At 31.7% G+C, this 15851-nt stretch overlaps 2 protein-coding genes across 6 annotated transcripts; both read right to left on the bottom strand.

Moving 5' to 3' along the window:
• Window positions 1-218: 218 nt before the first annotated feature.
• Window positions 219-8500, bottom strand: LOC139857171 (protein unc-13 homolog). Of its 5 annotated transcripts, none has more exons than XM_071845903.1 (26): window positions 8280-8500; window positions 7929-7993; window positions 7107-7344; window positions 6952-7018; window positions 6698-6848; window positions 6240-6407; window positions 5369-5458; window positions 4991-5200; window positions 4720-4821; window positions 4379-4609; window positions 4184-4264; window positions 3659-3745; window positions 3384-3569; window positions 3156-3284; window positions 2939-3031; window positions 2721-2792; window positions 2451-2568; window positions 2119-2291; window positions 1945-2029; window positions 1722-1853; window positions 1524-1630; window positions 1284-1361; window positions 1091-1186; window positions 896-991; window positions 607-790; window positions 219-505 (listed from the first exon to the last, which is right to left on the bottom strand). In XM_071845903.1, the coding sequence occupies exons 1-26, from the start codon at window positions 8446-8448 to the stop codon at window positions 342-344; spliced, it is 3372 nt and encodes a 1123-aa protein (XP_071702004.1). In that variant the 5' UTR covers window positions 8449-8500; the 3' UTR covers window positions 219-341. The 5 variants fall into 5 exon arrangements, 4 of the variants coding, with proteins under 4 accessions (XP_071702004.1, XP_071702006.1, XP_071702005.1 ...); XM_071845905.1 differs by having other exon boundaries at window positions 1945-2020; XM_071845904.1 differs by having other exon boundaries at window positions 4190-4264.
• Window positions 8501-9898: 1398 nt separating this feature from the next.
• LOC139860521 (DExH-box ATP-dependent RNA helicase DExH15 chloroplastic-like) lies at window positions 9899-10462 on the bottom strand. The gene is made up of 2 exons (XM_071849273.1): window positions 10051-10462; window positions 9899-9933 (listed from the first exon to the last, which is right to left on the bottom strand). The coding sequence occupies exons 1-2, from the start codon at window positions 10460-10462 to the stop codon at window positions 9899-9901; spliced, it is 447 nt and encodes a 148-aa protein (XP_071705374.1).
• Window positions 10463-15851: the final 5389 nt, after the last annotated feature.

The following is a 15851-nucleotide window of genomic DNA, read 5'->3' as shown; positions in this document are numbered from 1 at the left end:
TTTACAATTGCGGACGCTCGAGTCTCGACTCATAAATTTTTTATTTTAATTTAGTTCATACAAAGTAGGAATATTTGAATTTGAACTCTTACTTAAATTTAAATACAGTATTATACTTGCGGAAAACAGACGAGAGATATTTTCTAGAGAATTGTTTATTTTATTATCGATTTTTAACATATCATATGGCATATATCATTCGAATATATATATTGATAACTTGTGTGTTCATGTTCACTTGCACACATTATGAATGGTTGCCAAAAGCAGACTTTTAGCTAATGTTGAGATATCACAACATGCTCTATGTAAAAAAAAAAAAAACTAATACGAATGAACATCTAGGTCCATCTAAATGAACCTCCTTGAACATCTTGAAACCTCTTTTTTAACAATCTAAAGCTACTATTACCTTTCTCACCCCAACGGACTGACGCACTTCTCAAAAACTCGGCTCCAAGGGGCGATTTTGGAGTTGACTCGTATGATGGGGTGTCAACATAATCTACATACATACAATATAGAGAGAGAAAAATAGTCAGTAAACCTGTTTTGTATATTTTCAGATATTAAGGTTCAAATTCAACAAAATATGATAATAAGCACCTGAAGATGCAGGCAAGTGATAGTGTGTTTTTAAGAATTTGGAAGCTTCTTTATCTTTTTTATGGCATAAAACACGTATTAACGTGTTAGCATCGTCCAAAGATCTTTGCCCTTGAATTTCGGATCCAAACCCTGTGGACATGTTTTCACTTGCCATCATCAACATTTGTATAACTGATTCAGCCTTAAGAGAACAAAAGTGGAAAATAGTAATGTCAGTATGGAAATATTATACTCCAGCTGATTTACTAATACAAGACTAGCAGAACTTGGGATAAAAAGTTCATACGTCAAGAGAGAAAAGATTTAAAACTTGATGAGCAAGTTTTGATTCCACCTCTACTAGTGAACGCGGAAGACCTTCACCGTCAGCAACAAAAAGATCCTGGATCCAAAATTTAATGAGTGAACGAGTATATTTGTGTAATTTTGTTTTGTTTTTTTTTTTTTTTTTTTTGCTTTTTTTGGGATAAAAGGTTCATACCTTTAACATATTTAGGTCATCTTCCATCACGGGTATATCTGAATCAGAAAATGCACATGAAGGACCTCCATCCAATAGTACCCATACATAGCCTTCCTATAAATGAAAACTATTATATTATTATTATATTATATTTATATTATTATTATTATATTATATAAATCAGAAATCTGAAATGAGAAAAATCAGTTACCAAAACAGCCCTATATATACTAGCCACCACCATGTCTCTAAGTGTATCATCAATTAGACCACATACACGGTTCAGGACCTGCAAAATTCCCATCAATATTTTAAAAACTATCAAGTAGTAACTTGCACAAAAAGTGAAGTAACAAGCACAGATATAAACCAGACAGATGGTTTATAAAAGCATACATATATATAGAATATAGATACAGAGTTGGAGTAATACACATGAATAGATACTTACACTATCAACCTGAGGAAGTAAATTTTCCAATCGAGCTTCTTCAACAGAACCGTGATATAAACGAAAAAGAAACGAGTCTCTTAAATCCCAGAAAACAACTCTGGTTCCTACACATTCAAGCAAACAATAACATGATGTGATGGTATTATATAATGCACATTTTACTAAACAAATGATAGAACATAAAGGTAATCAAACCAATTAAGTCACAAAATTTTCTGATAGCATCAGCTATTGAATCTCTGATGGTATCAAAGGTGGCTACAAATAGTTCATCGACTGATTCATTTTCGGTGTGCACAAATTCTGTAGTCTCCAAAGGTATTTTAGCTGAATAGAAAAGATATTTGTTATAAAAAAAAGATTTTAAGTGTATAAAGAAAGCTTTAATATTTAATATACACATAAAAACATAACTTACAGTCTCCACTATATCTGGATGCCATAGCAGATGCCCATGAACTTTTAATTCCATCTTCCAGTATATTAATTTGCTTCTGCATATACTGCATATCATTACAATAATCATCATATTATTAATCTTTACATATTGATTGTGACAAAATGGGATTATTTAAGGTGGATTGGGGCTTACTTGAAGAGTATTTAATCTGACACAGAGCTTTGACCCAGTCAACCCTATCAACTTGTCATCAACTTCTTCATCAAGAAGTAGAGTTTCAACCACTTTTTTCCTGACTATCGGGAACATTGTCTCTTTGTAACGAGTTAAAGGAGGAGGGGCAGGGTATAAATGGTTCTTGTCAACTGTGTCCATGTAAATAATACATTTATTATAACTTAGATTGGCAACAAATAATAACCATATAACACAAGAAGATAAGAAAGTATAATAACTATCAAAATTAACCTAAACAATGACAGTATAAATGATTTTAGGAAAAGCATTCTGGTATATAGATGTACCTAACTGGCTAACAACTTTTTGCATATAGCCATCCAAGGCATGAAATATTATTGAAAGTAATGCTTGCAAGTGTGAAATATCCATTGGAAGACTCAGCCTGAATAATTGATCAACTGTCTGCAATGCAAAGATCACAGAGTAACATTAAAGTGATTGACATTTGTATAGAATATAGAAGAACACGGTATAAACACACACACACACACATACGTTTGGTGAAAACGAATGGCATATTTATAAATCTTATAGGCTTATGCATAGTTTCATACCTCTTCTACTATCCTAAAAACCTCTACAACTGAGGACGCTTGTTTCTGTTGATTCGATAGAGGTTCCCAGACCTATCACATGATAAAATTATATTATTTTCTTAATGGTTAAGACAAAATAGTGGACCATAACATTAGCTATTCAGATAAACTTAAATGTAAGAATATATGCAATAACAACACACACATGATATGGATCAAGTAAGTATAAGTTCAACCTCAAGATGGAAAGCACGACCAGTCCATTCTATTATGCGTTCATGTTGAGATATTAGCCAATCAAGAATGATCGGTCGACATATTTTATCAATCTGCATTAAAAACACAAGGAAGAAAAAGATATAGTTTAAACCATGAACAACAACGGTTACAGAGCACGAATTCTAGATAATAAACAATTTAAATAACAGGGATTAGGGTTTAGCATACACTAACCTGGTACAAATCAATATCACTAATGAATAATGAGTTAGAAGCTTGAATTAAGTGATGCTCGAATTGATGAGCAGCAGAAAGAACTGATATTGCATCTTCAGAAAGGGATACATCAACTAGAAAGGGTTTCTACAAAATAAGGTATAACCAACTTAATGTAACCATATACATAAATAATTTCCAACTTCTTAACTTTGATGCTAAAAAAAAAAAAACAAACAAACAAACCAGTTTTTCCCCATAGTACTTGTGCAAATGTACAGCAGCAATTATCGATGCATCTGAACACCATTGGCTTAATATAGGTGAAAAAATTGTCAACTCTTTTTCAATAATCAATCTTAGTTCACTTGCAAGCAAAGCCAACGGATGCTTTTTCTCCAGTTTAGATGTGAGATTAATGGTATCATCTACCTGGTAATCAACAAATTAATTATTATTAATCATTGAATAAACTTACTAAACACTACAAACGATCGAGTCATTTTATCAAGAAAACTAACCCGCCTGCACGCACTTTCAAGGGATCTCTCAATATAAAACTTAACCTTAAACGTAGTAACCTCCCCTGTAGCTTTAGAGTTTGTAACCTGCAAATTTAGAGAAAACATGTTATTTATGTTTCAGAACATGGTGGTACTTGTATGGTTATACTCTTAAGCTTATGTTTATGAATTTCAACTAATTGAAAGAATTGGGTTTTTTTGCCAAAGAAAATATGGGTCCTGAGAATAGACAAAACAAACCATAAAGATTTTGAAATCTAGGTATCACAAGAGAATGTTACTAAAAGCATATAAACACAAGGTTTTCTAGACATTGTTTGCCTTCTATATCCATAAAAGATTTTAGTGAAGACAAAAATCTTAGCAGATCATATGAGTGTAAAATAACCAACAACGCCAACTATTAAAGGAGAATATGGATGAATCTTTATCAACACATCACAAAAAGAAGTTTCTAACTAATGACATACATCAAATTAGTGGGCATTAAGAACTCGGTATTTTATTAGTTAATGGACCAACCTTGACCTCATTTTCTGTACCAGAATAATCTGTTCCAACAGCCAAGCCCATTGAAACCAGTCTTCGCAAAAAATCAGGTTTCTGAAAGAAAATATAACCATTAATTAAAAACTTAAGCTTAAAAAACAACAAATACAAATGCTTCCAAAAGTAAACTGTGGAAAAAAGTAGCTTGATTTAGAAACAGGAAATGACCTCATTGAAATGTAAGTGATAATCTTGTAGTTTACTTTCACACCACATGCTTATTGATCTAAATATTGCTTGCACCAAGTTCAGTTTTATTTCAGTTGAATTTTCATCAATCGAACACATTAAATTGTCCGAATATGGCTCTTCATTTCCTTCTTTATAGTCGGTAGACAAAACTTTCTGCACTTGAAGGTTTGCCTTTTCAAGTAGTAGCATTTCTTTTGTCTCGGTGAACTACCAAGCAAACAAATATTATTAGAAAACAAAAGTAAAGTAGTAAACAAAACTAATAAAGAGAACTAATTTTGTGTTAAGTTCAGATAATAATGCCTATAACTTTGTACCTGATAAAAAAGAACCCATAGATATAAAGCATCGTGTATCTTCTGAGTTATGCCTAACGTACGCCAAGACAATTTTACAAGCTTTAAATACTCAGAATGTTCCTGTAGTAACATCAAATGATGAATATCAAGTATCAGACCAATAAAAATCAATAGTAAAAAGCTCCACCACGAGTGTGCATTGGGTACTTGTACTGTACAAGTACTTAATGCACAGTTAAGGTAGATTCATCAATTTTGAAGGTTAAAATAAATAATGTTAGGAGCATACCTCAATGAGCTGGCCTTCATCAAGAATATCAAACACCCCGAATAACAACTTCTCATAAAGCCTTATATTTAAATGATAACCAGCATTCCAATAAGATGATGAACCTTGAATTTGAGAAGTCGATCGAATAGATGAAAGTGATGATGCAACCTGTCTAATAGCTTGTAGGACCTCGACACGTTCAGCAGGAGTCATGATAACGTTCCATTCCTACAAATACGGTAATATATTTTTAAGTTTAAAAGTCAACCTTGGTCAAAGTTGGTCCCGACCGACTAATCCCAGAAAAGCACTTTTTTACAACCTTGCAACTACCAAACAAAAAGTCCCTATAAACACTGAACTCACTTATACAACGTGCCATCTAAGAGAACATACCTCAGGATTTTTTATCTTGTCCAGTAAAATGCCAAGTTCTTGCATTTCGGGATAATTGACGGATGAGAATAGTTCTTCCAGAACATTTGCCTGTAATGATATAATTTCAAGTTATAATGATTCCGAATGATTGATTTGGTCAAAATCACCAGTGCTAATTAAACTCATGTGTCCTTAATAATATTTGATCAATAATGATGAACATGATCCATGAGAACAATTAACCAAAAAGGTAGTTTCGTCAGTTGTCTATATATTAACCAAAAAAGTAGTTTGGTCAGTTGTCTATGTATATTACCTATCATCACCGAGAACTAAATAAGACAAATCATTTAAATTATACACAAAGGTGTATCATCAGGAGACTTAAGCCTCTGGAAAACACAGAACATAGATTTTATATACGAGATGAGTCATCAATCAATGTAAACCAATAAAAGAGAACAATGAACAAAATGTTCTAATGTTCAGTTGAGACAAACACGAAGCTTGTAGAGAATCTAAACCAAAATGCCCTATGATCTGTATCCATTATTTCATTAAGTACGGTAACAGTTGTTTCAGTAAGCATGCAAGTGTTGCAACTAATTGCAATCACTAATTTAAGTTTCAAAAAGCTCTAAATTAGGAAAGATTGTGGTTATAACATAGCATGATACTTTAAAATCGCCACATGTGCTTCATCGATCAAGTATCAGCAACAGGTTCATATCATATTAAAATAAATATGGTGGGACTGAAACTTGACTCTGTTTCCGAAATTGTCTAATTTAACCTCTTAGGCTTATGCTAAGCAACTAAACCAAAATGTACCTGTTTGAGTTTAGTTTGTAATTAACTACAAGACACCATAACAAGACATGGCCCATACCTGACGTTTCCTCCATTGTGTGTAAGACCTTTCAATCAAAAAATCATTCTGTTGTATGCCACTTAGGAGTTCAATGGAGATTTGAGGAAGATCAACTTGTACATGTGAATTTCTCATAGAAAATTGCATCAACCGCTGCCTTATGCATTCATTCATTGTTTCTGAAATCTAACAAAAAAAAAAAAAGACTATTATTTTACTTTTGTTCACTAGTTTGAGTAGAGCCTAATATATCTATCGATGAGTAGACTATCAATGCTAAGGGTGGATCAATCAGACTAATGATAGACCAGGTAGAAATATTAAACTAATAGAGGTAAACAATAATGTATTTCCAACATGTTCTGTAATTTTTGTCAATATACAAACATTGTTCTGACATGTTTTCAGTTATTCTATCTTATCTCATTCTTTCATTTTTCTCTTCTTATGTGACAATGAAAGAAGAAATGGCACACCTGCATTTGAACTCGAATAGTGTCAATGTTCTCGAATTGATTTTCGGTAGAATATGACCTGATATGTCTTCTATCTCTCCTATTTTTTAAACCGGTTAGAAATCTAGATCCCTTATCCTTCTTCGTGTTCTCCAAAGAATGAATCGTAATCCTAATATTCAAAATAAACAAAATATGTTCAGATATTTCACATCATATTTGGAATAATTAAGCATAAAAAAATAGGAAGCAACTAATCTTCAAAGAAAAATTACCCAGAACATGCAATGGATGCAAGGAGTACTTCATAGGCTGATTCCCGCAAGTCATCATCCGACAATCCTTAAAGTTACTAAAACTATGTATCAGTCATTAAAAAAAAAAAAACACAGCATTTAATCATAGATATAAGTAGTAGTACAACATATACCTGTTCTTAAAGAAGGGAGTCCTATAGAGGGTAAATCCATCTTCTTTGTAGATTTTGAACTTGAGGGTACTGAATATGAATGATTCATCACAAAATCATGCCCGGAAACAGTCGCTTCAGAACCATTATCACGGTGAATATGGTTGGTCTTAACTGGGGGTGGTGCGCGTCCAGGTGGCGATCCAGCAGAGTCTGGTTCAGACAAAAGAAAAAAAGAATCTCCAGATTTGGACTGTATCTGCAAAAAAAAACTCAAATAAACTATCACAATTTTAATTAGCTGCAACAACAACAATACCCAAATCCCACCACCGGCCAACAGAAAGATTGCAAACTGCTGATACAGTTGTCAAAAGTTTTATATAATCAACAGATAATGACTTTAACAATAGGCTAATAAGTACACCAAATGAATAATAAACCACATATAGTTCTCTTTTAGTCATATGCAAATGTCTAAGAACAGGGCTTCTGTTAATAACTTTTAGCCAGTATTCATCAAGTATTCAAGTCCACTAAATAATTACTTTAAACCTAACATAATAAAGTCTACAATAGTATAATATCACCATTTCCATTCATGTTAAGCACACATTCGCAAACTTAATCAGCTATATTCCACAAAAATAAAGAACAGCAGTGACCAAAGATTTACAAACAGGTGAGGGCAAAAACTCTGGCAAATAACTGCAATATTCTACATAAACAAAATTCACGACATCTGCGATATGCATAATTGCAAAGATATAACATAGCCAGTCAAAAAGTTCTTACTGCTATCTACTTTGTTGCAAAACTAAAAACAATATACACAAGTCTTACCATTGTAGGGAAGATAGATTCATCAGTATGCTTCATGGTTGCTCTAGATACATCAAGTACTCCACCTAATCACAAGAAATTGACACATAATTTCAGTCAACAATATGTTAGAGAGCCAAAAAGCAACTAATGCGCCCTTTGTTCTAATATAATTTTAATTATTCAATAATAATAGAAATTCCAGAGTTAATGATCACAAAAATCAAATTGTAGCAACAAATACAATTCTCTTATACAGTTAGGTATATCAATTCAATCATTCAATCAAGTCATTATAAAACAATTATAAACCTACTTAAAACATGAAACGAGCTAATAATAAAGTAATTAACTACATAATTATGAAATTACCGCCAGATTGAACGCACTGGAGGACGTAATCGGCACTAATAGAATCAAAATCGATATCTGAAGACGATCGGATGTCAGTAATTAAGCCTGAAGATATTATAAAGTCAAGTAGGTTACGCCGATCCTTACGGTACCGGCGTAGCAACAGTGAAGAAGAAGAAGAATCCATTATTTGTGTGTGTGTGTGTGTGTGTGTGTGTTTGTGTGTGTGGAAAATTAAAAATGGGAGAGAAATGGGAACAAGGTTTTTGGAGACGCGCGAAGATACCAACGGCGTACTGACGGCCTTCTTTGACCTTTTTTATTATTTTCTTAATATTTTTATTTTTTATACAAATTTTATCATGTTCAATACGCTTTTGACATTGAATCTTCTGAGTTTTGAGATTGAAAAGAAAATAAAAGATAATAAAATATAATAAACAGAATGAATAAAATGTAATATACGCTACACATGTATACGGAGTAATGTTTTAAGGTTATATGTATTATATATAAAACTAGCTTTAATAGCCCGTGCGTTGCACGGTTGCTTTAAAACTCGGAATTACGAAATAAAATTATGTTTACTAATGCATTTAACATCTACATTGTTAATGATATACATTAACAACATATATATGTATAGGTTTTAGATCCCGTGCGTTGCACAGTGACTTAATAAATTAGTATACTAATACGTTAATGTCGTTACAGATTGTATGCGTTATACATAAAGTACGCAATCGAACGTCTTTTATCACATGTGTAACATATGGATATACCATAAATTGCAATTTAAAATGATCTGGAATTGATGAATCTCAATTGTCCACAAATTTTGTCTCATTCGTTAGGCTCGTAACTTAAGGTTACCACTACAACTAAGTGGTTTCTATCTTCATGAGGTTCAAAGATCAAAAGTCTAAGAGCCCGTGTGTTGCACGTGGGACTTATAATTAAACTAAATCGAAACGTAAAATGTTGTATCAAAATACCAATAATACCATTATATATCACAAGTTTTGATACAACACTTTTCCGATTTTATTGTTCCAAATGCTGAATGAGAAGATAAATGTGACTGGTAAACATGGCAAAACGGGTGGAATAGAGTGACGTAACCCATTTAGAGATGAATATGACCAAAACTTGATCCATTTTAGTAAATAAGTCGAACTGGGCAAACTGATGCACTTCTATACGCTCAACAATTTTATGCAACTGATAATTTTTACGAACACCACAAATGTGTTATGAGTCGACTCAAACCAAACACCTTGTAGAGAAAGTACTTATTTTGACTCGTTAACCAAAACATCCAACCTGCCCATTTTGCCACTATTAAACGAATGTAATACACATACCTGATTAAAATAATTTTTAGGAGATTAATTACTTACGAAGTCTGGTCCCATAAAAAACAAAATAGACACCCAATTCATCATAAATGACATACAGTAGAAACACAAATTAATAAAACTACCAAAAAAAGGCATAATCTAGAATAGAACAGGGACGTTCGTTGAAAAATTTAATTCCATATAAACAAAATGATCATGTACAGTAGTAAGTATTACTATGGTATTTTATTGTTTCTTTAATTGGATATAATGCATATTGTTAGTGACTTAGTGGCATTAATGGAAATACCCTAAAATGTGTTGTTTACCAACTGTTGATAATTAAAAAGGTAGATGATAAACTTACATAATCAGTCAGTGTACAGCACATGTATGTTTACCAGCTTTGTTTGTAGAAGATTTGACAGATCCTTACTATCTATATATACCTCTACGTCCAGCCCGACCCGCCATTTGAAGGAACTCATTCGGGCTCAAGTTAACCCGTCCACTTTCACTCCCTTTACTAAGTGGCGAAATAACGGCCATTCGTGCAGGCATGTTGATACCTGCAGCAAGTGTTTCAGTAGCAAAAACAACTTTAACCAACCCTCTTGAAAATAACTCTTCGATAAACGATTTCCAAAGAGGTAAAAAAACATCATGATGAGCTGCAACCCCTCGAAGTATCCTCTTTACAGCTAATTCCCGAACAGCGTCGGGATACTTGATTCGAAATCGTTTTAAGGCCAGATCAACTTCACTCATCTCACACTTGCCTAATAACTTGCAGTCTTCGAGATATTTAACTTCCACGTCACAGCCTTTTCTGCTAAATCTAAACCAAACTGCAGGCAGCATGTCCCTTGTCGAAAGTTTCCATAATGTATCTATAACTTGTGAAAGGACCCGTTCATATACATTATAAACGATTCACAATAGTTGATTACATCGCGAGGTATTTGACCTCTATATGATACATTTTACAAACATTGCATTCGTTTTTAAAAGACAAACTTTCTTTACAACGAAAGTTGACGGCATGCACACCATTTCATAATACATCCAACTATAATTGGCTTAATAATAATCTTGATGAACTCAATGACTCGAATGCAACGTCTTTCAAAATATGCCATGAATGACTCCAAGTAATATCCTTAAAATGAGCTAATGCACAGCGGAAGATTTCTTTAATACCTGAGAATAAACATGCTTTAAAGTGTCAACCAAAAGGTTGGTGAGTTCATTAGTTTATCATAATCCATCATTTCCGTAATAGTAATAGACCACAAGATTTCAGTTTCTATAAATATCCGTACACTCGCAAGTGTATAAAAGTATTCTATAAGTTGTAGGCACCCGGTAACAAGCTTTAACGTTCATGTTTTACCCTCTGAAGTACACCAGATCAGGTGTGTTTAAAATAACCTCGAAGTACTAAAGCATCCCATAGTCAGGATGGGGTTTGTCAGACCCAATAGATCTATCTTTAGGATTCGCGCCTACCGTACATAGACAAGTAGTTTAATGTTACCAAGCTAAGGGTATATTTCTGGTTTAAACCCACATAGAATTAGTTTTAGTATTTGTGTCTATTTCGTAAAACATTTATAAATCAGCGCATGTATTCTCAGCCCAAAAATATATATAAAAAGGGAGCAAATGAAACTCACAATACTGTATTTTGTAGCAATTATGTATATGACGGCACTGAACAAGTGCAGGGTTTGTCTCAGATTCACGAACCTATATTAAGTATATATATTTATATGTTGGTCAATATCTGTCTAACAATTTAGGTCAAGTCGTAGTGTATCACAATCCTAATGCTTGAGACCGACATGTAAAAGTCAACAAAAGTCAACTTGACCCAAAATGACTTTCAAAATCTATACATGTTTAGTATATAACTTATATATAGTAGTTTTATATATTTAAATATATTTATCAGATCTTATTATACTAAATAATACAAGTCATTTATTAATAAATAAAAATTTATATTAAAATTCATATATGATAAAAATATACTTTTATATATCTCAAGTAATAAAATTTATAAAATTCACTTAATATCATAAAAATATAGTGATATGTATTATTAATGTAATTACATTACGTGTGGTAAAAATATCTTTGTACGCATATTTATTTGATAAAATAATATTGATAATAATAATAATGATAAAAATAATAAAATGATAGTTTCAATAAAAATATTAATTTTTAGTAATAAAGATAATTTTAGTAATAACATCAACTGATAACAGTTATAATAATCGTTTTAATAATAATATTAAAATTAATGATAATTCAGTTGACCATATCTTTTAATCCGTTCATCGAAACCACACGATTTCTAAATGAAAAGTTATTAATTTTTTTTCTTCAGCTTTTCAACGACATGCATATCATATAACTTATCTCAGTAGCATATGTATCAAATTCGTGATTTATCATAAACTATTTAACGACGAAACTAAGCATACAAACATGCATAATCATATATACTCGAGCACTAGTCAGGGATACACTATTAATATATAAAAGATAAGATATGAATGCTCACGTATCAATATTGTGATTCAATATTGCAGGAAAGTACGTAGACGCAACGAAAATGATAAACGTTAGGTTGACCTCACGAGCAATACCCTCGATCAATACCCATAACCTTCATAGCTATAATCCATAATTTCCTTAGCTATATCCCATTTGAAAACTTATTTTGAAATCGTCTGAATATAACTCCGTCGTAGTATTTTATGTATACTAATAATATCTTGAAATAGTACTAAGTAAATATATATATATGTAATTCGATTGAGAGAGTTTAGAGAAATATATTTTCAAGTTTCTATGAAATAATGAAACCTATTGAATTCTATTTATAATAGATTTTTGAATTATTAAAGTGAATTATTAAAGTATGAATTATTAAAGTGAATTATTAAAGTATGAATTATTAAAGTGAATTATTAAAGTATGAATTATTAAAGTTAAAGTAAAGTAAAAGTAAAGTAAAGGTAAAGTTAAAGTATAGTAAAAGTATAAAACTATGTACGTATAATATGCGTATAAAAATATATAATATTAATTTAAATCGTTATATATATTTAATAAAATAAAATATAAATATCGTTATCTTTATCATACTGGTTAAGTAATGAGTTGTCAAAAAGAATAGATTTCTTAAATCACAGTGGACCTCATAACATAGGCCCGTAATCATATCATAATGTATCTGATAATTCAATCATTTGATATTATCTCTTAATTCTGTCGATAAATATATCGAAACAAATATGTTCATGTAAAGTATCATATATCTAATACTTTGTTAATGTTTTCAGTTAATATTATATATTATATATACATATCTATATACACATAATTGTTCGTGAATCGTCAAACACGGTCAAAGGGTAATTGATTACATGAATGTAGTTCCAAACTTTTTAAGATTCAACATTACAAATTCTGCTTATCGTGTCGGAAACATATAAAGGTTAAGTTTAAATTTGGTCGGAAATTTCCGGGTCGTTACAGTACCTACCCGTTAAAGAAATTTCGTCTCGAAATTTGATCGAGGTCGTCATGGCTAACTATAAAAATGTTTTCATGATGAATATGAGTTGATAAATAGAGTTTTATCATCATTGAGTAATATAGATAAAATAATTTGATTACGCGAAGAGTATAAGTGAAGCTATCGCAAGAGAGTGAAATGAGTAAACGTATATTCGTTTTAACCGATGACGTAGTTATGATTGATTTTCGGAATTCATGGGATTTAAAGAAAATCTTTGCAATAAGATTTGGTTCTTCGGCGATTAAGAAAATCAGGATCTTCTTTGATTAAATGCGATAATCTGTCTCGATTTCTCTGTCTGATATTTTACTATAATTCCACCCCCTCGTTTCTTTATTTCCACATCTCACACCTTCTAGTCTTTCTCCCCAATTCATACTTTAAAGCATTCGTTAATATGCTTCATCCAGTATTGATTCTTGATATACTCTTAACTTTCATATATGTCATTCTTCTTTTTCATCTACCACCGGAGGAAGTTATTTTCTTCTACCATTACCTTGGGGTTATTGTGTTTTTCATTCTCCCGTGTCTTTATATTGCTATACGCATTGATATACAAGGTTTGTAATTTCGGGGTTGTTATCGGGCTTTATATTCTCCATTATATTTCGGAGCTTCATGCTTTCGTTTTCTCTTTCCGACCTTAAGTCAAGCGGATAATGGTCCAGAATTCGTAGATATGAATTTTTGGATGAACATAGTTAATATTCCAAGAAGAAAATCGTAATGGCACGATCTTGATTTGGCAAATTACCAGAATATCCGAAAATATAGAGCTATCAAGATGATATGTTCTTAATATGTTTGGAAATTGGGTAGAATGTAAGAGTCGTGTAAACAGTACATGATGACAGTATGTTCTATGAATCATCACGTTCCATTAGAAACTCAGCATGACTTACTGTAATATAATCACGTTGATCAAGTGTCATTATATTATACTAATTCATGCTTCAGTTCCCAACACTACTTCAAAAACATTTCTATTTTAAATTCAATTTTTTTTTTTTTAGAATTTAGAAACAAACACAGTTTCTTTTTATGTTGTAACGCAGATATTGCGAAGAGATAAAAGATTTCAGATAAGAATAGTTGTGAAAATATCTTCAGGAATATCGAAGATATTATAATAAAAGATACGATAATATGGATGATGAAGAAGATTTGTCTGTGAAGGTTTAGAATAAGAAGTAAGTTGTTTGCTAACGATTTCAGTAGACACTGAATCATTTGGATCCTTTGAAGGTAGGTTTAGTCTTTGTGATTTGTCCACAGCCTCCTTCATGGTATGCTCAATCCGTTTTCCAGTTTCAAACCTTCTCTTTTTCTCAACTTTACCACCATACTATTCTTTATCATCAAACTTTTGACGGTTAAAGTCGTTTACAGTTTTTGCTGCTTCATCAGCATTTTTCCAATTTCGGAGAACTAGTTCATGGTTTGGGATGTTTTTCAGAAAATTCACATTCGAAGTATGTAAGTCTAGGAGATAGACGTTATATGTATAACTTTTGACGTAAAATTGTCGCGAAATTCAAAATACTGATTGCTAATTCCTAGTAGTTGGTGTGACAATTATTGTTACAGGATGTAGGTGAGTACATGATGGGGTTTTAATGAATAAATATAGTGGCTTTTCGGAGAGGCTTAAGTCGAAGGTTAATGAAGTTGTTGATAAGTTTACTGCTAATGTGGCGAGATATAAAAGGTTCTCCGGTAACAATGATGAAGGGGTAATTGTTATAATAAGGTTTATTCGTATAAACAAATGAAGGTGATTTGCTGGAGCTGTGACAAAACTGTCTATTTTGGAAAGAGATTGAAAAATTATATTTGGTAATAAATATCAAAGGATCTGACATGGATACGTGTTAAACTATAACTTTGGTTTCGAGAGCTTTTCAGATGCATGACAGTGGGTAATATGTGGTTGGATCATCATCTCGCATGTCTTTAGGAATTTCGAAGTGTTTGAACACATATTGTAATTGTTAATATACATATGATGTTCTAAGATTTTGAATGATATAAATATTTTTGTGAGTTCCATGAATAGAAATGAGGTTCTAGGACAGTTTTGAAGTCAAAGTATAGTTTTAAAAGATGTAGGAATCTAAGAGTGACGATTTCGGTTATATCTTGAATCGAATTATGAGATTTCAAAATCATAATATGTAATTAGATTTTGAATGAGTATGGTTGTTTTGATTTTTATAAAAGAATGTATATTGTTGTGAAAGTAGGGAGTATAATGGATGATTTGCTGAATCAGATTCGAAGAATGTAACATAATAATTGTGAATTTATATATCTCTCGGGTATTACCTACCTGTTAAAAAAAATTCACAATTAATATTTTGTACAAAAGAATTTTATTACAGTCTTTATGGAAATATATATGTGTATATTTCTTCAGATGTAATATTGATTTAATGAGTTAATATTAAATTAAACTCATTTGATTTATGGTTAAGGCGAGGATAGATAATGTCTAAACTTTAGAAATTACATAATCGCCGTAGAATGTTTCCCCAATGAAGTTATGAATCAATACTTCATCGTTGTGGTATTCCTTGGTATCTACATGGCGTATGATGTCGATGCTCGTGGGACAGATTGTGAAGTTGAGGTTTGCGATGCGGTTGTTGTTGG

Source organism: Rutidosis leptorrhynchoides, chromosome 7, assembly GCF_046630445.1.
Source record: "Rutidosis leptorrhynchoides isolate AG116_Rl617_1_P2 chromosome 7, CSIRO_AGI_Rlap_v1, whole genome shotgun sequence".
Taxonomy (NCBI): Eukaryota; Viridiplantae; Streptophyta; class Magnoliopsida; order Asterales; family Asteraceae; genus Rutidosis; species Rutidosis leptorrhynchoides.
Note: the sequence above shows the minus strand (reverse complement) of the source record. Positions and strands in the feature narration are given on the sequence as shown.

What these genes read in the sequence shown, in the direction of transcription:
- LOC139857171 (XM_071845903.1), bottom strand. Translation starts at nt 8,448, where the DNA reads ATGGATTCTTCTTCTTCTTCACTGTTGCTACGCCGGTACCGTAAGGAT. An exon ending in TATGGGTTCTTTTTTATCAG is followed by an intron (nt 4,610 to 4,719) that starts GTACAAAGTTAT and finishes TTTGCTTGGTAG; the next exon opens with TTCACCGAGACAAAAGAAAT. An exon ending in ATGACCTAAATATGTTAAAG is followed by an intron (nt 992 to 1,090) that starts GTATGAACCTTT and finishes TTTTGGATCCAG; the next exon opens with GATCTTTTTGTTGCTGACGG.
- LOC139860521 (XM_071849273.1), bottom strand. Translation starts at nt 10,462, where the DNA reads ATGCTGCCTGCAGTTTGGTTTAGATTTAGCAGAAAAGGCTGTGACGTG. An exon ending in GGGTCGGGCTGGACGTAGAG is followed by an intron (nt 9,934 to 10,050) that starts GTATATATAGAT and finishes AATTATCAACAG; the next exon opens with TTGGTAAACAACACATTTTA.